At 39.0% G+C, this 22,682-nt stretch overlaps 1 protein-coding gene across 2 annotated transcripts in view; it reads left to right on the top strand.

Annotated features, from left to right (window-relative positions):
• Positions 1-22,682, top strand: part of VWA3B (von Willebrand factor A domain containing 3B) — a 69,494-nt gene that overhangs the window by 6,051 nt on the left and 40,761 nt on the right. For both annotated transcript variants that reach the window (XM_075093370.1, XM_075093381.1), the window contains exons 4-11: positions 224-474; positions 2,567-2,726; positions 6,565-6,734; positions 8,603-8,727; positions 15,588-15,704; positions 18,635-18,831; positions 19,475-19,629; positions 21,466-21,604. In XM_075093370.1, the coding sequence (XP_074949471.1) occupies positions 224-474; positions 2,567-2,726; positions 6,565-6,734; positions 8,603-8,727; positions 15,588-15,704; positions 18,635-18,831; positions 19,475-19,629; positions 21,466-21,604 (1,314 nt within the window). The remainder of the gene's footprint in view (positions 1-223; positions 475-2,566; positions 2,727-6,564; positions 6,735-8,602; positions 8,728-15,587; positions 15,705-18,634; positions 18,832-19,474; positions 19,630-21,465; positions 21,605-22,682) is intronic.

Consider the following 22,682-nt stretch of genomic DNA (forward strand, 5'->3'; position numbering starts at 1 on the left):
AGCAATCAGGACAAAATGCAGTGTCTTTTCTATTATAGCTTAGATGCATTTGTCAAGTATTTGCTCTTGAAATAATGGAAGGAAAATGGGTTGTTTTCACTGCTACCTTGGCTGGCATATCTGGCACTTGCAAACCAGCTATTGCAGCTGTGCTAAGCTTGGGACTGCATTTGTATTATTTGTTTTGATGTTCGATTTCTTTCTCTCCCTTATTTAAATGAAGCTGACAGCCAAAAAAGAACTGATTCTTCATTTTGTGGATTGTCTAATGGGAGCTATTGCGCTATACAAGCAGCGAATGGAATGGTTAACCAGTGAGAGCCGGCAGATATTTGGAGTGATTCAAGAACAGTGCATTGTCATTGTTTTGGATTTTGGCACTGCAGCTCCAACTGAATTTGATCTATGTCGGGATGCACTTTCTATGGTACTTGTGGAACAGGTGACCCAGATCGCCAAATTCAACCTCATTCGGTAAGCAGAAAGAATCATAGAATAGTTTCGGTTGGAAGGGACCTTTAGAGGTCATCTAGTCCAACCCCCCTGCAGTGAGCAGGGACATCTTCAACTAGATCAGGTTGCTCAGAGCCCTGTCCAACCTCACCTTGAATGTTTCCAGGGATGGGGCCTCCACAGCCTCTCTGGGCAACCTGTTCCAATATTTCACCACTTGCATCATAAAAAATTTCTTCCTTATATCTAGTCTAAATCTACCCTCATTTAGTTTAAAACCATTACCCCTTGTCCTGTCACAACAGGCCTTGCTAAAGAGACTGCCCCCATCCTTCCTATAGTCCCCCTTTAAGTACTGAAAGGCTGAAGTAAGGTCTCCCCGGAGCCTTCTCTTCTCCAGGCTGAACAAAGAAGTCCATGTCTGCCCATTGCTGGAGAATAAAAAGGAGTCTCATATCATATAGGCATGTGTTTGAATAATGTGCTTTCTGTAGTGGAAATTGTCCTGATTCATGTCATTCGTAACTGTAGGTTTTCCAGCAAGTTTCACCCGCATGCTGAGCTTGCTACTTCCATTTAACAGAAGACCATTGTTACCCTGAAGAACAGATAAAGAACAGATAAAGACTAGCAGGACCCAAATACTGATATATCTCTTCTACAAATGTAGCACAGAAAAACAGAAAGATAAGGGGGACTTTACAATAGCATTAATGCTCTTCAGGCATCTAAGTATTACAGAGTGAAACAGTGAGGTCCCATCTGACTGCCTAGGCATTCTTGTGTCTTTAAGCATTACATGTTTCTGCCTCACAGCTGAATGTACACTCCCCCAGGTGCCATAGACACATAGTCATTTGTATTTCTATAGATTTCCATGGCCACAGAAATCAGTAGCAGAACTAGGAAACAATACTAGATTTTCATAACAAAAGACAAGTGCTTGTTCCCTAACATGAGGAAATGAATTTGGGTTTAGTTACAAATAGAAGAATAGAACCAGCTATTCAAATTTATGTATCTCTGCACAAATTCCATATATGCATAAAGGCTTGAATGGGTAAGCTTGGGTTTGGATAGATGAGTGGAATTTTGTGACTATGAAAAAAATGATGCACAAATTAGGTCATATAATTTTAAAATTGGTTCCACAATGATAACTTGCAACTGCACTGTGATTCTTAAAGTTGTTTTACCCAAGCTTAGTCCTATAGATTTTATTCTGGTGCCCTATCTTAATTCTCTAGCTTGTGATACAACTGAGATTTGAAAAGTAGAAGATAACTTCTGTAGCTTTTGAGAAGTACATAAAACATTTTCTTTAAGAATGATCTGCAAAGCCAAGTCAAAATTGAGTCATAATAATTGTGTTCATTGATTTGTTTGTTTGTGCAGGAGTGACACAAAGGACAGTATAGCATATTAGTTATTACTTTAAAAGAATCTCGGAAAACATACTTGTCTTTTAGATTTGCAGGAAACTCTTCAAAGTAGTGCTTGACGAAAAGTCACAGATACTGGAAATGCTTGGTCTTTTATTTGCTTTCTGTCTTTTTATGTACAAATACACAGGCATACATGCTCATATGCTTTGTACTTCTGTACTGCCATTAAGACTAAGACCTTTGATCAATTAAAATATCAAAAAGCTTAGCATCATAGGTTTTATTTTGATGGGTAGTTAAATATCAGCCCTACTAGAAAAAAAGCTTTGTCAGTTAAAATGGTCTGACACAAAGGTCATGCAGCAAGTTGTGGAAAGAGACCTGTGGAAGCCAGATTTTTATTTTCATGCACCTATTTTAAAAACCTGATTGTGGTTTTATGTTAAGGGGAGATACGATTTAGGAACTGTTTTTAAAGTACTTTAGCTCTCTTTACCTTACTTTGGAAACAGTTGTCTCAAAAAATGGTTCTTATAAAATTACTGTATTTTTCTAAGGGTTTTATTTTTCCTCTACTTCTTTTATTGCAAGTCTAGATTTAGTATCTCTGGTTTATTGTAATTATTACTTAGGAATATGAAAGAATAGTAAGAATAGCAGAAATCCACTCTTTTGCTCTGCCAGCATTATTCTCACTATTTCCAATTTATAGTTAATATCATTTTCAGGGCTGCTCAGGATCTTACGAAGTGGCAACAGAAATCTACTCCTGTGTCTGAGCACACTATAAAGTCTGCTGTTATGTGGCTTTGGAAGCTGGACCATATGACAGCTGCCAGCCATACCAACTCTGCTGAAGCCCTGCTGGAAGCCATGAGTGATGAGGTGGTAAGCTCATACATCTTTTCAGAACCCTCAAGTAAATCCAAGAATATTCAGTGCCAGACTGGCTACTGTGACTCGCCCTGATGAATATTGCAAAGAAAAATATTAATGACAGCATTTGGAAAGTTTTTTTCCCCCAAGTGTAGCTGCATACTATGTTTACTGATGGCCTGTTTATATAAATGTACTGTATTCTGAATGCAGAAACTTGTTTATTTTCTTTTCTGGAGTACACAGAATAAATAACATATTCAGTCATCAAAGGAAAGAGGAAACATCTTCCCTTTCACTTTCTTTGCCATATATGTTTTTCAGGGCTTCAAGTTTATGAGAAATTTGCTAGTATCAACATTATTGAAGACAGGGAAACCATTTTTATTTTGTTATGTATCCAACATGCTTGTGAAAAATTAATTTTAAAATCCAAAATAATAAGTACAGAGATTTACTTAAGCAGTAACTCATGGTAGGGTATGGTATGCAAATCCTTTTCCATCAGCCAGGTTATAGCTAGAGTTTCTTCCAGGGCAAAAAGACAGAGCATGCGCAGGTATTGCTGCAATTAAATTCAGTCTGTTTCTAAAAGTACCATTACTTTATTCATTATAGCAGAGTCACAAGACATAAAACATATATGCCATCATTTCAATGAGTCACTAAAAACTTGTGTTGTTAAAGAGATATTTTATGAAATTTGCTTACCATGTACATTGCTTCAGTTCCCTAACACCCAAATTTAATGGAAAACTGGGCCTACTGTGTGTGGACTAGAATCATTGGTTTTCACTGCCATTTAAGAGCCATCCCTGTGAACAGATCCAGTCCTAACTCCTTTGTAAATCTCATTCTGACACACTGTGTGAACGAGAAGGTAAATTTGGCTTGAGTTTCCTTCTGGTTCCATGTGCTGGTGGATTCTCATCCAGATGAACCTTGATGTTTGGAAACTGATATTAAAAAGGAACTGGGTGAGGAACAAATTGTACAACAGTGAGATTTTTTATTACTTCTTTTTTAAATGCCTCTTTCATAAATTGTATTAACATTTTCAATTTGAAGTAGATTACTGATTTCCTGGTGGGAAATGAAAAAGATCGTGTTTAGATTTCAGTACTGTCTGGATGAAAAAAAGCCTTGTTGGACCTGGTGGATCTGCATATGAATAAACAAATTAAAATCCATCCAACAGTGAGACTTTTTTTTTTCTGGACATTGGTGGGCTAATGGGTAGTCTGGGGGAGTCAGTTGTGGCAGGTGCTTAACAGAAAACAAACTTCAATTACTCCTAAATACAGTCATTATCATTCATAAATGACAGTTCACTTGAGTGCAAGCTTCACTGTACTGCAGTCTGGGGAAGACCCCATTCAGGCCAAAGCAAAAGCTGCATACTCACTGAACAGTCATAAATGACTCATTCCTCAGAACTGGCTTCATCAACAGAAGTTGCTCCAAAACAATAGCTCTTTTTCCCTAAGCTTGGCTCTTCCTGTCATTCCTTTAGCGGAGCTTTTCTTCCCATGTGTGGTGACTCCCTAGATTTCCTTTCCTCGTGACCTGCCAATCTGAAGCTCAAGATGACTCTGCTGTTGCAATCCTTTGAGCTCTACCTACCACAGATGCATCTGCAATGTTTAACTTGCAGTTCTGTACAGATGCCAGTCCACAAAGCGTGGGTCACCCATCCAAAACATACCTCCCCACCACGGTAAAGACTGTGAAGAACTGTTCATGTTGTTCTTCCTCATGTTCTTGTGTGAAGTTTGTTTGCTTGTTTAGATGGCTGCATAAATTATAATTTTCAAAATAGGAAGGACTAAATGGAAAGGCTTTAACCTTTCCCCAGTAATCTGTAAGGAACATTTCCTTTGTGGTATAGTATTGCTGGGTGTATAGGTAAGTGGAGTGAATTGTGGTTAGCAATTTTGTTTATTTTCTTGTGAGTAGTTGGTTCTGCATCAGCTATGCCCAAGAAATGTCAGCATTTTAAAAGCTGCAGAAGCAGGCAGTAAATCCTTCAGAGGAAGTGTGAAAATTGATATCCTTATTGAATATCAAGTTTATTAATTATTGACAGTCTTAGGAGGGAGGGGGAGAAGATGTGAATCTGAAGGAACATAGGGAAAAGTGGTTGTGCAATATGCATGCATTCCCCCAGGTCAGAAGCCTCTTCAGCAAAAGGAATAGGTGTTGTCCAAGGACTGGGTCTCAGCTGGGAGAGCTGTGTGCATGCTCAGTTAGCTTTTTAGCTGGATGAAACAGAGAGGGAACCTTGTAAAACTGAACTAAAGCACAGATAGGCACACGAGTTCTTTCATTTTGTTTCTGTGCACCTTTTTCCAAAGCTAATAAATATCTTGTTAATCTTGCATGAAATGCATTCATTCTTTTTAGCCTTAGTATTTGTCTAGCATTAACAGTGATGCCAGGATACCTGGCTGACCACAGACCTGCTTGCTCCCAAGCAAGTGTGGTCTGTAACTATGAGCCCTGCCTCCCACATGGAGTGTCTCGCCCGGTCTACAAGATCCAAGGGAGGCCCAAGGTAGCAAGGTGCTGCTTCATTAATTTGCCTGGTCTAGCCTGAGATTGAGTTGCTGCTTGGGAGAGATGTCTTCCAGTGCTGAGGATTAGCCCAAGTGTTTGTGGTAAAAGGTAGAGGAGGGAGAGAGCCTGAAATTCAGAGTCCATGTCGGTTTGTATCAACATGCTTATGATGTGGGACAGTACAGGGATCCTATAGTCTGGAAGATTGGAGTATAAACTGGACAAAAGATGTTCATGTGCCAGTCTGTTGGCTCAGGGAGCTGAAATATTAATCAGTATCAAAGGCAGTAGTGGAAATGCATGAACACACTTACAGGTGATACTGAATTTGCTTTACTACCGCATGAAATTATGTAGATGCAGAAACATTTCCTTAGTGCCATCCCAGACTCAAATAGTTGTCTTTTTTGTGGTGTGTATCCCAGGATTCCTAGTCATATTCAAGTGTATTTTTTTCGGTTAAACAACTATTTATCAGATATTTATTGGTTGGTATGTACCATGCCATAGGACTGATATGCTGTACTTATTGTCTTGAACATCATCATGGGGTAGCTGCTGTTACATCTTTTTTTAATGAAAGTGAAAATTCAAGAAGAATACTTACCGTGAGGATTGTTAGCATGGATAAGTGCAGGTAACATCAAATCCCTCATAACATAATGCTCAAGCAATACCTAAAGGACATTTCTTCAGCTTCTCTCTCTTCTTGCAATAACATTTTCAGAATATAAGTGTGTGTGGTCATAATAAACCTGCCAAGCTCCCTCTGCCTCGGGAAGTATAAAAAACATGAATTATCTGTAAATAGCAGCAGTAGCATTCAAAGAATAATGTATCTTTCCTACCCTCAGAATACATGCTGCCAGTAAAAGCATGTCTGGTATAAAAGTTCCCACTGATTTTCAGCCCTGGCAAGGCACCAAGATAGCATCTCTCTTCATAAAAGTGGAATGTGGCACAGAGCCTTGTCCTGACTAATACTACAGTTGCCCTTCCTTACACCTCTCTGGTTTTGGTTAACTTCTGTGGAAAGGGGCTTGCATTGGGCAGAATCAGACCCAGGGGCCAGGTTCTCTTCTCACTTCAGGAAATTTTGTGTGGACTTCATGTGAATTACTAGTGTAAATGAGAGTGAAAACCAAAGATCTGAAAATCTTATAGCCCAAGTAATGCATAGGTTCTACCAAGTTTTCATACCAGTACTCAGCACAGGACAGTGCTCAAACAAGTACTAGGCATCTATGTAAAACAATGTCTTCCAATTCCCTTTTTTTTCCCCTGTTTAATACAGGTTGAAGCCATTTATTACTTTGCTGTGGGTGATGTTCCAGTGGACACAAAGCAGCTACTCCTTGAGAAGGTTTCTGATGGTCCCTGTCCAGTAAACACTGTATCCTTCAATGCTAGGGAAGATGACACTATTATTTTTCTGAAAGACTTGAGCCGCTTGGCCTCTGGCAGGTACTACAAAGAAGCAGCACAGTAATTTCAGTACTTGTAAAGTGCTTTGCTGTTAGAAATGGTATCAAAAGATATCTGAATACAATCTCTGTTTTACTCATGAGGAAAATGAGACAAAGCAGTTCAGTAAGCAGTCTGGGGAAACTAGGGAAATAGTCTGAGAGCTATGACTAAAATGCACGACCTACTTGAACAGACCAACTTCTCTCCAAATATGTGCTCACTGGCTTGCAGAAGGGGCATTCCTTTTTTATATTCTAAATCATCTGTCATCCTCTATTTGAAGTCTGAAAAATTGTTCAGGGGAAAGGGTCACAACATAAACTAAAGCAAGTTTTTATTGTATTGCTTTGTACTCTGGTAATATCCACAGACACCAGCAAAGGATCTAGAGTTTTGTTGGATCAAGTACTATACAGATATGTACTGAAAAGGGAATGCCTGTCCTGAATGGGCAGTTCCTGGAACAACAGAAAATTGATGTGGTGTTATCCATCAGGCCCGGTTGTGTGGAAATGCAGTTTTGTACCATGCTTTCTAGCATCTATTTGGTATGACTGGTAGAAAGTGCTATATTCCACATGGCTTGTTGGCTACTTTATCCTGGGAATCAGCTGTGTGGTGAGAAAGAGCCTTCAGTAGAAAGGAATGATAAAACTTTAATCTTGATTCTGATCTCCAAATAAAGAAAACAAATGAACAAACACAAAACCCCACAATACCAAACTCATGCTGAGCAGCAGGAGGGCAGTAGGAGTCAGTAGGTGTTTGTCTGCTTAACAGAAGTCATAGAGCTGTGAAATGGCTGCTAGCTCCTTCTGTTTCACTGTTGTTTGTGCAAGAGTGGGAAGACCTCCAACAGTAGAAATCTCCCAAATGACAGCAGAGCAATTGGTAAGATGGCAGCTGCTTAGCTCTTTTATAGCCATCTGTGTTTAGAAGCAGCTTTTAAGAGATGGAGTGTCTGCCAAAAACCAAGACTGTGGTTAAGTGTCATGTTTGCTCTGGTCTGATGTGTGTCTAAAATGACTGTGGTCATTTCGAACCATGGTACTTCCATGATACCAGGTACGTTGCCAGTCACCATCCTTCATTTTCTTTTGGCAGTGTTTTTACCTCCTTTATAAAAGGAAGGTGAATGTTTCTTGTATGGTAGAGAAAGAGTCAAGAAGGATTGTGGCAGGTTGCTGAGGAATCGTTTTGGTTTATATGATCCCCACTATCTTCTTTTTACATGAGTCTGGCTTTGGTGCAGAGACTCATTGAGACAATATCTTGCTGGGGGGTATTTGCCTAATAACCGTCTATAAGTTTAAGTCAGCTTTCCCACAGGAATGGCCAAGTTTATGGGCTTTTCATGGCTTAAGCCTGTTTCTAGTGTAGTTCCATTTTAGAAATGCATCTTTTTCCTGCTCTGAGAGCTTTTCTGTTTTGACAATGAGGGTAAATGAAGTCTGCTTGACTTCCTGATTTGTATGTCGATAATGAAACAAATGTTCCTGTTGGGGTTTCAACAGGGAGGATAATCTGATAAAAAGGTGTTAGTGCCATCTCAGTCATCTCGAATCACATGCTTGCTCAGCATGCTAAAAGCATTAATTAAAACTAGAGTTCCAGGAGATTGAAAAGGAAGGTGCCTCAGAGTAAATGATGCCAAAACAAAAGGATGTTCTTCATGAGAAGACTTCAGAAAGTACATAAATATATATAAAAGGTTTGGTAATATTCATAGTATTGTTGTAGTTGAAGATTTAGATATCTTGAATAGATAAGCAAATAATTCCAAAGTTGTGTATGTGACATCTTGTTACAATTAGGAAAGTGTTTATGTAGTTTACGTACTGGTGGAAACTCGTTTTGTATTGCAGATTCCATGCTTTTGCTGAGAAGAATGACTATAGAGATGCTACTGGACCTGCGCTAAAATGTGAAGAGGATGGAAATGGTCTAATTGCTCTGAATTCCAGAAAAGTGAAAGGGCGAGTTCCACTAGGTAGGCAATATAAAAACCAAGATGATACTGATTTTCTCAATGAGGTTTCAGAATAGAAATGTAATATAGGAAATTGTTAAGGTTAAAATAAAAAGAAGCCTTCTGTAGGCATGGGTGGGGTGAGGACAGGACTGATCAAATGGAAAGCCTGTGGGTGGGAAGGAGAGAGAAAGGAAAAGAGAGAAGTGAAGAGAGTAGAGGATGTGCATATGAGAATGAAAGAGAAGTGAAAAAGGGAGAAGAACAATCTTTATTTAGGCAGATGAAGAATAGTGCTGGTATGCTTATGCCAGTGACCTTGTGGAAATTTATAGAGAAATGGCTGAAAGGAAGAGGAATAGTGTGGGAGATCATCTGATATATCATCCACATCCATACAGGCCAAGTTCATATGTAATATAAGGGGTCAAATCCACATGAGGTTGACTTGCTTCTCTCAAGATCTGGAGTTATAAAGACAGGCAACAAGCACAGTAAAATAATCATAGAGAAGAAGGTGCAAAGGGGTGTGAGGGGGAACTGATGAAAAAAAAACCCCAGAGGAAACAAATAACAGAAGGAATCAGTTTTACTGGGGGTAGAACTGGGCAGAAAGCTCTTTCTGTGTTTTTTATTAGCCACAGTGCTACTTCCTCTGGGTAAGTCAGGCATACTGTTCAGTGGGACTGGACTGGGGTTTCAGCCAGATTGGGAGGAGAACACCTTGTGGTGTGAAGTGAGGCTTTGTATGTCAAGTCTGATATCTTTATCAGCAGGACATTATGTTAAATAATGATTGCTTTTAAATATCAGGAGGCATAAGGCTTCTTTATTCTAATGGCTCACATCCCCATTATGCTGGGGGGCATTAGCATTGCCCTAAAGGTAGAACAGCGTTTGCTTCTTACTGCTAGGGAATGTATGGCATACGGTGGATTTAGTGACTCACCTAAGGTCGTTTATCAGTCTTGGAGTCTGGCCCATATTTCCTGGGCTCTAGTCTAGTTCCTTTTGTGCTAACCTATCCCTCACTGGGACTGTGATTATAACAGCATGAGAGAACTGTAGTGGGGGGCCAGAAATAAGAGAGTGAGGTATCTCCTGTTTTTTTTGCTTTGCGAAGGGACACTCAAGCCTCACACACACAGGATTTAGAAACTAACAGTAGAGTATGCTTCAAAACCCTATCTCTTCATTTCATGCTAATTCAGAACAGTATAATGATTGCCTCCAGCCTGCTACGAGTGCTTCTTTGCTGGACTCCATTTGGGGGTGTGTGTCGGGGGAGCTGGCTTCCTCTTCCCCCAGGCAGTCAGCCTGTTTGAATAGATGGGCCTAGAGCTCCTGTATGACTGAAATTACTTCCTCACCACTGTTTCTAAAGCTGAAAGCTGAATAGCTTTAATCGCTCAAAGGGGCAGTAATCCCCTTGAAGTGCATTGTCTGTTGTGTCTTATTGCTATAATGGAGTAGAATTTACACATTAAAAAGGAACACGATTAGCTTTCTGCATTTACTGGGTATTATAAGCACAGTCGTGACATCACTGGCAGCCAATCGGAGCGTTTTAGTCATATGCAGGATCTAAAGTCCTTTCATAAAAGAAAATACATTGAAGACATTATTCTGGTTTGTGTCTGATGTCTCTTGTTTCAGAGACTCCTTCAAGGGTGTAGAAGGTGATAATAATAAAAGTGTTGATTACTCACTGATGGGCTCTGAAACTGGTTCTTGGATGTGTGGCATAAACTGTACAAGGAAATAAATAGAAAAAGAACCAGAGATTTAATATTCCAAATGTGGTGTTTCCTGAAAATAAGGGGAGGCACAGGAATATTTTGATTATGTTTCTTTTTGCACCATAAATGCAACAGCTGGAAACTGAAACTCATCATTATGTTTTATGGACTGGAAAAGCTGTTATAAGGACATCTGATAGTTTTCTGGGTATTCACTGAATAACAGCATTTTGCAAATACAGGATACCTTCATATTCACTCTTTTTAATCTGCTTAACCAAAACAAGTCGGAAGTGAACTATTTAAAACTTTAGATAAGAGCTCCATTCTCCCCTGTTTTGCATCTTGAGCAGTCATTTAGAAAGCAAGTGTGAGAAACTGCCAAATTTGAATTTTTTTTACACTCATTTTGAGTGGGTGCTTGAGATTAAAACAGGTGTAAGCCAGTAAAGAATTAAGGTCCTTATGTTGGTAGACTCAGATTTACTTAAGGCAGAGAAATGCGTTTACATAAAGAATTTACATAATTTCACCAATGTGGCGATATCTCCTCATCCAGCACTGATTTTCCTGATACCATGTCTGCCTACGTTCTTTGTGTAGCTTCTTCATCTGCAAAAAGCTGAAGAATTAACCAGTCCTGTTATGTAGTTTAAATCATAAGTGGAAGGGAGGTGAAATTTAAGTTGAAACTTGAAGACATAGAGGGCAAGAGATGGTGGAACCTGTGGAGAAGAAGGATCTTGCCGAAAAGGGGCACAGTTGTGTTATCTGCTTGGAGTGACAGGGAGATAAGTGCTAAACAAGGCTTGAAAAGCAATGGCATTTTGAACTAGATCTGGAAATGAAGAGGAGGTCCTCGGCTGAAATATAAACAACAGTAAATCTCTGTGTAGTGTTTTTCTGTGTGGTGGAATAGATGAGCCGGTGTGTGTAAAGAAAATGCAAATGGACTGAAATCAGGATTTGACTGATGTGAAAAATACAAAGAGGGATCTGTCTGACCTCCCTGTGAAAAACGTAAGGCTGTATTCATAGGTGTGCTTGATTTTCCACATTTACCTGCTGGTCACAGGGAAAATTTCAGGTTGTGTGTAAAATGGGGACCATAAGAGTGCTAGCCTCCTGTATGGCATTGAAGTCAATGAACTCTGCATTGTTTGTATACGCAGACATGAGAAAGACCAAACCCTCCCTTTGGAGAGTGAGGATAATGACTTAGGAGTAGCTACTTTGCCTACAAGCTGTAGCAAAGATCATTGCCTCTGCTTTTTCCTTGCATATTCTTTGTCTAGTCTTAGCAACCTAACCTTGGCCTGGCAAATCTCCTTGCTAATGTGTAGAGAGTGATGCAGATAGCCACTCTGCGATATCACATGGGGTACAAAGTTCATTTGCTTTGTCCATTTGCCCAGTGTGAAAGGGGCAGGATTGGGCTGTGGAGAGTTTCAGTGATGCTTGACCTGGCAGCTATGCAGGTAAAACTGTGTACTCCCCTCCTGTGCTCCTTTGTACCTCCATTCATCCTCTTCTAAGTAGGGATTTAAAAAATCAATGCTTCAGGGAATACTGCTATGTTCTGCTGCCACGCAGAGGCTGAGAAAGGGACCAGCAGTGAAAAAATAAAATTGCCCATCTTGCCTTGCAGGCAAATGAAGTTAAAAATAGATCTTATTCCATTATATTTGGATTTGCTTGCTTCCACTGTCTAGGTCAGATAATCAGAGAAGTACGAAATGCTTCTGTTTTCCATGAGTTCATGAGTTGCCTTTGTATTGGTACTTGCTTGATATTTCAAAGATATTGTAGATTTTGCAGGCTTTTTTTTCCTGTGTGTGTATGGGCTTTTTTTTTTCTCAGCGGGTTTTGTATCTTGAGTATGAAATCAAATGGGTTACAGTGACTTGTCAAACTGGATAAGATTGTCTGCTGGGAGGTAGGAGTGGAAAAGCAGCTTCTTTTAAGATTGCCTGACAGTGTTAAATAACTGGGAAATGTAAATGAGGGCGGTAATGAGTTTCCGTGTACAAGTTGTGTTTGTGTTTTCACTTAGACCTACCATCTTGCTTCTCAATTTGCTGGTGTCAGCAAAATGCCTCTGCCCCTCGCCACAGGCTCTCCCCGCACCCTTCCCCATCCTCTTCATCTTTTTCAGGGCCTCCTTCCTCCACAGCAGAAATGCCATTTAATCAAGGCCAGGGCATGTCTGAAACATTACCCAGCATGAGGTGCCCTGCAGGGACGAGATGGCTGTGGCGAGAGCTGAAGCCGACCAGCTGGGCTCGGCACAAGCTGGGGGCAGGCAGCAAGGCATTAAGGCTGGTTCCCTCGTGCGTGTCTGGTGGCCACCCTCTTGCCGTTGCCCTGTGGCGGTTTTTGAATCGGAACCAGGGGGTCCCCAGGGGTGTGGCCGTTAAACTGCCAACCAGGGCGGCTGGGGGGTAGCGATTCATGGCGGGAGGGATAAGGAGGGCCCTTTCCCTCTGAGGATAAAGCGATTTTTTGAGACAAGGTCTTTCCTGGGGTGTGGATGCCTGAAGGCATGCAAAAGCCAGTGGGCCTGGAGTGGTTGCGGACTGTACCTCCCAGGGGGGTGGCTTTCAGCTGCTTTTTGGTTTGTGGCCCCCAAAAATGGCACAGCTGAAGTGTGAGCACAGGGAATTTAGACTGAGGAGAGGTTTGTGCTTTCTTGGTCATTTTTCGCTGATGTGCTTTGAGGGAGAGGCCGCAGATTGAGAACCACACCTGGAAGATGCTATGTGTTGTATGTGTAGGTATATGTTGAGTTTTGGGGCTCAGTTTTGAAAGGCATAGCTTTTCCTTCCCACTCGTCCTTAGCTGGAGAGGAAAAGAGGCTGAGGTGTACAGTGGAGTACATAAAGATGGAGTACATAAAATGCTTCTTTTTAATGAAAGAAATTTGAGATGTACAGTCAGGTTCAGGTTGTGCAGTTCACAAGCATGGGGGGAAGAAATAGACATGAGTTCAATGCGTTCAAAACAGTCAGGAAGGGAAAGGTTTAACCAAGGTGGAGGTGAGCCTCCTGTGTAGAGAGAGAAAGTTGCTTCAGTTGTCCCTGCTTGCAATCTGCTCTCCCAGTTGAATTCAGGAAAAACTGTTGCCAGATAAAAGGTTTTCTAAGCAACTTGGCCTTCACAACGTGCAGTTGCTGCTGCCTACATTTGTTCTGTATAATAAGTGCCATCAAACGTACTTGCTTTGAAAGTGCATGCAGTTTTACTTTGCTGTGCTACAGCGTAAATAAGGAAAAAATGTGTTCTTGTGTAATGCCAATTCAATACACATATCTTACTGGTGACAGTAACAATAAATATGTGTAAATCTGATGAGTCTATAGCATCAATTTAAGGGGAAATGAAGCAAAACAATGATATCATCAGTGTTGTTTTAAAGGTGGTTGAAATATTAATACTTCTTTCAATATTTTCAAACATAACATTAAAAACATTCATAAAATTCAGTCTGGGTCCTAGGATTTGATACCTTATGGAGGATATCCAGATTTAGTTGGGGACAGATCCACTGGAATTGCATTCTCAACAGGCTTAAGCTTAGAAATATGTGCATTTGTGGTGTGAATACATGTGTTTTGTGGTTTTAACTGTGACAACAGGTGTGCATATATATATTCAATGGCTGACTACTCATCAGAAAACCTCTAGTGCCCTGCTTGCTGGAATCTTGCCAATGCTCAGATTTTGTATGTTTTGCATTTCTGGGAAGGGATTGTTTATAAAAGAAAAGTTGACTTCTTTCTGAAGTATTTGAACAGAATACTTTTCTTAAAAGCTTATGATAACAGACTGAGTTTTTTTCTTCCCTTTTTGTGTTTTGTGTTGTGGACTGATCTGCTTTACTAAATCTTTTGGTGATTTAGGAAATTTTGATGTTTGTCCTAATGGCTCAAACAGATGTTTTTGAAATGCAGGAAGGTCCCAGGAGATGGCAGTGTACAATAACACATTTCAAAATATTTCTTGGAAACTATAAGCATTTCACAGTTAAAACTGAGTTGTTATTTTGTAAAATGTCCATATTATTATTATTTCAGGGAAGTTTATCAAAGAACATGATTATCAGGTTTGTTTACTGATAGCCTACTTTAGTAGACAAGTTTGAATCTCTTATCTTTTATACTGTGAACCACCACTGTATATTAACTGAACCACTAGACGATAAGATATAGTTTGCCTTGTTCAGCATCTTTATGTGAAATTCAGTAATAGATTGTAATCTGCAGTAGGTTGTAGCCTGCATTTGTGGTTAGGATAACTCATGATTCAGTTTCTCTTATATTTTTGCTGTAACACTACACTCAGTTTTTCTGTATTGTCCTATATTGAAATTCTCTGAGACTCTGAGACTAACCTAATTTAACATATTTTTCAGTAGTGTTCATACTGCTTAAGAGTACATGATGCCTCGATTTTAATAATTGTCCTCTACTAAATAAATACATATTTTAATTTTTTAAATCAAGACAAGCATATATATTGAGATTAAGAAAACTTTGTATCAACTCCAGCTTTGGATTTTTCCATTTTTTTGAGAATATATCCTCACAGTCAAACATTTTATATTTTTTAACATTTATTTATGACTGTTGAGAATTGTTAGGATGAAAATAAACTTATCTTAGCAAAATTTCATCACATACTCTTCAAGAAAAGATTTCATTTAAAATAAAGGTATTTATGTACTTTAAGGGAATTGAAATAATTGAAAATATCTTCTCTAATTTAGAGTTTCAAAGTTGGGTCTAATATTTGGAGCCAGGTTTCTACAATGAAGTCCAGGGGACAACATGTGAATTTCTTTGTGAAGTTTCCTTATTATTAATCAAGAGTGTTAAAAAGGACGTGCTTCTTTTGTGGGAACAATCTGTGGCCAACTCTGGAGGTTACTTCTACTGGGCTAAGCACCTCTCATGTCCTGGTGCCAGCTCTGAGCTCTTTTTTGAAGTCTGTCAAAGAACAGCACTTGTCACTGCAATGGGACCTCAAGAAAACAAGTTATGTAGCAACATCTGGATGAACCCAATGACTTTGTGGTAATTGAGGAGTTATAAAAAGCAGAAATTGTCTCAAAATGTCAAGTTCTTTTTATGATTTCTTTTGCAGTAGCTGGTGTCCGTGAAGATGTCTTCTTGATCTGGAAGGAGTTGGAGGAAGCCAGGAGTACAGTGAGACAAGTTCAGAAAATTTTATCAGAATCTGATCAGCCTGCTTCTCAAGATGGTATTGTTTATGTTTCTTTGAAGGGAGTTACTATAATATTCATGATCAATATTTTATTTGTGAACAGTTTTGATTACATGTCAATTTGGGGATGATCTCAGAAATGTAGCACCTGTATTTGGCATCTAAACTTAAGGTTGCTTAAAAATTTCCATTACAAATCTGTATTTACTACTGCTTAAACTTGCTGAACTTTGACAGCTCAGGCTGAAACACACCATTTTTAGTTCACCAGTGAATAGGTTTGGAAATTGCCTAGATTTCAAGATGTTGAAATTAACTTTTTGTTGTCTCTCCCTCTCTGCCTGGGCCAGTAAATCTTTAACTGTATTCTACGCAGTGCTGGGGAAGTACCTCATCTCTCTCCTGTCATGGCCTTCTTGGGATAGCCTCCAACCTGGTAGCTAGTTCATTCCCCTAAAAGGGAAGATGTATGGTTTGAATTCTCTTAGTCAAAGGTAGAGGACTGAAACAGATTCTGGATGAGTGCTCTGATGGCTTTTGTGTTAAGAAACACGGAGGAACACACATATTTGTTCATTAAACTAATGAACCCATTATGTTCCCACCATTATGTTTGGCCTAGAACATGATCCATTTGTTGTTCTGTGCATGTCGATTGGTTTGAGCCCTGCTGAAGACAGAGCATACCCAGTTCCCGAGTCTCTGGAAGGCTTAAACAGGGGATGGTGAGAAACTACTCAGTCCTGCTAAGATGCTCTGGGCATTCTCTGGAGCAGAACGATCTCACTGACAAGATTTAAATCCTGAAAACTTAGGAATCTGTAGAGTCTAGGCAGCTTCAGTGTTCAACTGCAACTGAGGGGGTGGATTTTCAGGATCACGGCTGTAATTGGTAGTGCCTATATCCAGCAAAGTCCTGGTTTTAAGGTACTTACATAGTGTCTGGTGATATTTTTTGCATAAGCTGATCTAAGATTCAGGTTGAGTTAGCACAAGTCATCAGTAAATTTGTGTAGCTCCTGTATTGGTGTTGCAGTGTAATTGCTTTTGCTTTGGCTAAATGGAGGCGGGGGCCAGATGCCCTTTTTTGGATGACCTGCTGATGAACACTTTGTACAGTCAGTCGGTCAGTCACCTGAACTCTCAGCCATGTGTTGTCAGGTGGTGAGAGTGAAGATTTGAAGCTGGGAACGTTCTTTGCCTGCACTGGCTTTGAACATCTGCCAATAACATAACTCTGCAGGACTTACGGTTGAGTTTATTCTTCTGTGAAGGTGTAATATAGTTTTTGTACTGATAATAGCATCTTCTGAATTAGCAGGACTTCCCGTATGAAGTTAAACAGCTATACCATAATTCATATGAACAAAAAGACCACAGTAAAGCTGCAAGGGCAGCCATAATTTCAGCATTTATTTATGTGCGCCTGACTATGCAGCTTTAATGTTCTTTTAGTGTTTGTCTTAATAGATAATAATTTCATAAATAAATGAAAAGAAATGAAATTACAGTGTGATCTGTTTTGTCAGTTCTTCAGCATTATTTGACTGTTGCTTATTGATGCAACTAACTGCAGCCTTTTTGTTTGCCTGCATTTCTTACCAGTTTTGCCTTCCTGATCTCTTTAAAATGCTCTGCTGCAAAATGTAGTTTGTTCTAAAGACTGCAATGTTCTTCAGGAGAAGAAACAGAGAAAAAGAGACAAATTTCCTGCTGTCTTTCCAGATAACGCACTAGTTACCTGAACTGAGGCATGGCTTTTTACATAAAGCATGTAGAGGAAAGAAAATGATAGTTTTCTGTTTAAAATTATGTGAGTGCATTTGTGACACTTGCCACACTGGCTGTTCTAAGGACCATAAGCAATCAGAAAGCAAATGTTTCCACATGAACAGGCTCCAACCCTGCACCTGCCCTGATGCTGGTTGATCTCTGTCTGTGTTAAGGCAGTAGATGTCTCCAAAGGTTTGTTTACAGGCTCAGGATCTCAATACTGTTGTCACTGTAGCTGCATCTAAACAGAGTAGATATTTATGCCACCTAGGTCCACTGAAATTGAAGTGTGACAAAATAAATTCACTGTGCTATGAGACCCACTGCTGCGTCATTTGGTTTACGTGTGGTTTATTGAGCTATTGATGAGTGAGTGTAGAGCCCTGTAACCTATTGCCACAGATGTGCAGTGCCCAACCTTAAGATGGTCCTTAGAAAATTTCTAAGATTATATAACATAAAAGGGTAAACACGAGAACAGTCATACCAGGTCAGCAAAAATTACCCTGTTTCTTTCAGTATCAATTAAATATGCTAAATGGAGGGTGTAGAACTAGAGAAAATAGCAAGATGGTACGCAAGTGATTTGTGAGATGGGATACATGGTACAATATTCACCCAATAAAAAGGCAATATTGCAGAGAAACACAGTAAAATCTCTTCCAAAGACATTGTAGTTTGCCTTTTACTTTAAATGGCCTTCTCTGAAAAACACCAATGGCAATGTTAGCTGATGTTCTCAACTGCATTTTCAATTAAATTTTCTGTTGTTTCATATTCTCAGATGATTCTCCTTTAAGTTAGACATCTTATACAGGAATCTTTTCTGGCATTTTGTAATTCAACCAGTATGAAGGTTAAGTGAACCTTCATACTACGAAGAATATTCCCTTTATACATTGACCCTGTAGCTATTTATCTTCTTTAATGTCTTCTGATGGGTTTGTTCCATTTACAAAGGGATTTATTGCAAATAAATGCCTGATGAGAAAAAAAAAAAAACAAATCAAAGCACAAGCAAAGTAGAGAATGTTAAAAATCAGTCAGAAATATCCTCGTGCTCCACAGCTGTCAGTGAAGCAGAACACGTTTGAAAATTTTGACCGCAGCATCATAGCCTGTTCTTGAAAATACCTTATCCGAAAAGAACCATGTTATACAGGAGGTTTTGTTTGTTTTATTTTCTTTATTAGCAACCAAAGCTAATCATCCATTACAAAAGCAAGCATCTGACAAACATATGTCTTCTGAGAAGTGGTTGCAGAAGTATGGCTTGAAAGCTCAGAAGCTCACACTGTACGATGCACTTGCTGATTGTACTTTTCGGCATGCAGATGGGATTGTTGACATAAAAACTAAACCAGAGGATGAGTCTTCACAAACTGATGCTGTGAGTATTGTTAATTTTCCATCATGTCCTGTGAGTTGATTGATTTTTCTTTTAAAACTTTAAAACTTCTGATAGCTGAATTTATGATAAAGTGTATGCTTTGCTGTTATCTAATTTTTGTTAAAACCAGCTTATTAGTGGAATGGGAAAAAGACAGTCATAAATAAAATTGTTTCAAAGGGCTGTATGAAAATGACTGTTTCAAGGACTCCTTCCTTGTCAACATATAATCTGTAAGGAAGAATCAGGGCTGGCCTAAGCAATGCCTTGTTCTTCTGTGTATTTATATGGGGTAGGGTAAAGATTACTTGTCATCTCTGTTTTTCCTCAGAAGTGGTGTTGATCTCAGCTTCTCCAGTGTTTGCAGGTCCTTAAACAATTTTGGATTAATTTGTCTTCTCTTTTTTTCTCAAGCTCTACCATTAAATTGTTTGATAAACTTCTGTTGTTACTAGCTACAAGAATAAAAACAGTTTCTACCAACTTTTGCTAGGAGCAAATCCTGTGGCCACCCTATCGCATGTCTATTTCTGTACCTGTTCATGTGCAACAAGCATGTATCTTTGAGATTTGTTCACCAAATATTAGAGACACTGCAACATTATGTGTTTTGGAACATGAAACGTGTTTTTCTTGGCTGTAGGAAACAAAGAGGAAGGTAATCCATGCAAAATACTGTGACAAGTTTGTACATACCTTCTGGAAAGATGGATCTGTAGTTCATGTATATGTTAGTACAGAAAAGTATAAGCAGTATGAAGAGAAAATGAGGACAGCTCTCAGACGAGTGGAAGGAAGGTTAGTGTGTTGTCACATAAAATCAGTTTGTATTATTTTACATTGGTGTTGAAACTTTTGACATTTACTGTCATAATAAGCTGGAGTTGTTGGTAAACTGCCAGTAGCAGTACTAAGCCAGAAATCAATTTTAGATCAGAATCTTGTGTGTAGGACTTCTTAGTAGCCGTATAAGAAAACCAATGAACAGTTTTATCTTTTGTTCTCCTTCTGAATGTGACAGCCAGTCTGCATGTTATTGAAATACTGCTGAAAGTGCCGAAAAGCACTGGGACATAAGGTGGCATAGAACTTCTAAAATCATCAATAAAATTTGGTAAACATTCCATCCTGTGCACCTAGGATCTCTTCTGATACCTCTGACACCGAGTAGTGCAGCTTGGCTTGCGCCCATGCTGATAATGGTTACCTGCTCTTTTTTGCAGTCTTGTGTTGAAGACAAGTTTGAAGAGTCTAGATCAGAGTCAGGGCATGAGCTATTAAGTAGTGCATATGATCATAAGTTCAGTGCTCAAGCTAGCTCCCTGGTTTACTTTTCTGCAGCTGTATAGATACACTCTTAGATTTTGCAGGACTTCTACAAAAGAAGTCCTCAGGGAATCTGAGGGTCTGATTCATCTGTCCTAAAGACACCCTAAAATAAATTGGCTTTTATATCTACATTAGGAGAAGAAAGAAGCTTTCAAAATGGACATTGTAGAACTGAGAGAAAGAAAAAATGTGGCGCTCTCTTTTGTATATTAGGACAATGAGATTTCTCACTGAAAAAAGCAAAATGTGAATTTTCATTTTATTGCTGCTTCTATAACAAAAGTATAATAGCCTGGTTACATTTAGCAAGGTCAAACAGTTTTGTTATTCCTTTTAGTTAATCTTGCTGTATTTAGGATAACATTAACATACTGTGAAAGGGAAATTTGAGGTAAAGGGTTTTGGTGAGTATATATTTCTGAAATCCAAGGCAAGATCATGGGCTTGCTGTTTTGAATGGTTCATCTCGTTAAAAAGTCTTGGTAGACCTCATCAAACATTTTGGGGGAAATAGCTAATGACAAAATAGCTATCAGTAGCAAATGTAGTAGGATCCTTTAAGTTTCCATGGTATAATTTTTCTTCAACCTCTGTGGAGATGAGTAATATTTTTCCCAGGGCCATTTTATTCTGTCTGTTAAATGTCTCTGTTTCAGAGTAGACAAGTAGTTTACAACTCTCAAGGGAAATCAGATTTGGACCTGCTGCAGCCATTACTGAGGAAATGTTCTTGTACACAGCAGTATGTGTGCACGTATTTAACTGGCAGGCATGCTTAAATTCTGTTTAAAATGTAAAACTAAGTCTATTTAAGGCTCAAGGTCAGCAAAGCATTGAAGCATCTGTATTATATTAAGACTCTTCAAAGTGCTCAAGTTCCTTGCAGAATAGGTTCTCAAGTGGTTTACTGAAAAGGGAAGCATATTAGCATATGCTTAAATGATTTCCTGAGTTTAAGCTGGAGAGCAGTTACAGGGGCAATAGTTATAGTTACTTCCACGTAGGATTTCCCAGCTCAAACTAACTGATAATTGACTCTATAAAGGTGCTGTATTGCTTTGTCTGTTTTGTCTGCCTTGTCTGTCTCATACTGAAATCAGGAAATAAAAATGCCTTGTGTTATGTAGTGACAGAGGATTGGTTCATCAAGGCCAATATACTGCTCCTGCAATGACTAGTAACGGGTGTTTAGGGGAAGAGAATAAGAAGTACAGCAGTGATAAAAAGATCCTTCCTGTTAGATTCTGATACACAAAGCTCGAAAGATCGTACAGACCAGGTTTTGATTTTATTTTTCCTCCCCAGAATTAAATGGCTTCAACAAGGAAGCAGAGGGCTCTTTGGGAATGTGTTTGAAGATGATGTCTATATTCTTATTGATACATCCCAGTCTATGAAGGACAAGCTGCCACTGGTGAAGGAGAAAGTATTTCAGCTCATACAGGTATGATAAAGTCATGATTCTGAAGGCTGAGGAGCATTTTAGAGTAGGCTGATCTTGTCTGCATGGTTGTTACTCTAAGCTTTTTTTTAAATGTCATCCAATTCCACTGGCATGTTGTGATTTGTAACGTGTTCTAGATTCACTTTCATACTTTTACAATAGAGGGTATAGAATGTTTTGAACTCGCTTCCAGCTTACAGTGATTCAGAGCTTTGCAAAGGGACTTGCAAAGTGCAGAAGCACCTCAAAAGCAGCAAGTACTGGGAGACACACCTAAGATAGGATTTATTTCACCTAGTTTTAGAAATCTATAATGATGTCACCTAAGATTACATTAATATTTGAGAGAAACAGGCACTGTTAAAACATGACTAATCTTAAAGTTTTTAGACCTGGGAGGAGTAACTGACAAATAAAAATTCCATCAGTCTGGCATTGATAGCAATGATTAGTAGGGCTAGAAAATTTAAAACTACAACAGCGAGGTTTTTGAGCTAAGTGCATAAGTGATAGGACATAGTACAATGTGGTCCTCTAGACAGATCAACACTAGAAAATTCTTAGATACTGTGCCAGGAAGTTTCACAGGCAGCTGCACAGAAATGATGAGGAAAGGGAGACAAAGATTCCAGGCTCTGCAAGTTAGTACTAGCTTGCACAAATCTTCCACTCGTATAACTTCTGTCCAAAAGCAACATCAGCAAATTCTTAACTTAATTCTCTCTTGCTGTCCTAGTTCCCTTTGCCAGTGGTCTACATTTGATTCTTATTCTCCTCCTCTAAATGATGTCTTACTTTGATTTTGATTTCAGTTTCTTTTGGTAACCAGTCATAATCTCTTCTTTATACCACTGCTCATACCCAGTTTTCTCTCTCTGTCTCTTTCTTGCCCTCCTAGACATTTGCTGTTCAAGTAGTTTGAGAAATATGAGTAAATGGACACTTACACTGGGAAGTTCAAGTAATTTTAATAATTGCAGGCAATAATTTTCTCTGTATCTGTATGTCTCTATATCATAACTGAATATTATTATTATTTATTGTAACCATATAATAAACTATACATTAATTAAAACAA

The sequence above is a fragment of the Phalacrocorax aristotelis genome, chromosome 1 (assembly GCF_949628215.1).
Source record: "Phalacrocorax aristotelis chromosome 1, bGulAri2.1, whole genome shotgun sequence".
Lineage (NCBI taxonomy): Eukaryota > Metazoa > Chordata > Aves > Suliformes > Phalacrocoracidae > Phalacrocorax > Phalacrocorax aristotelis.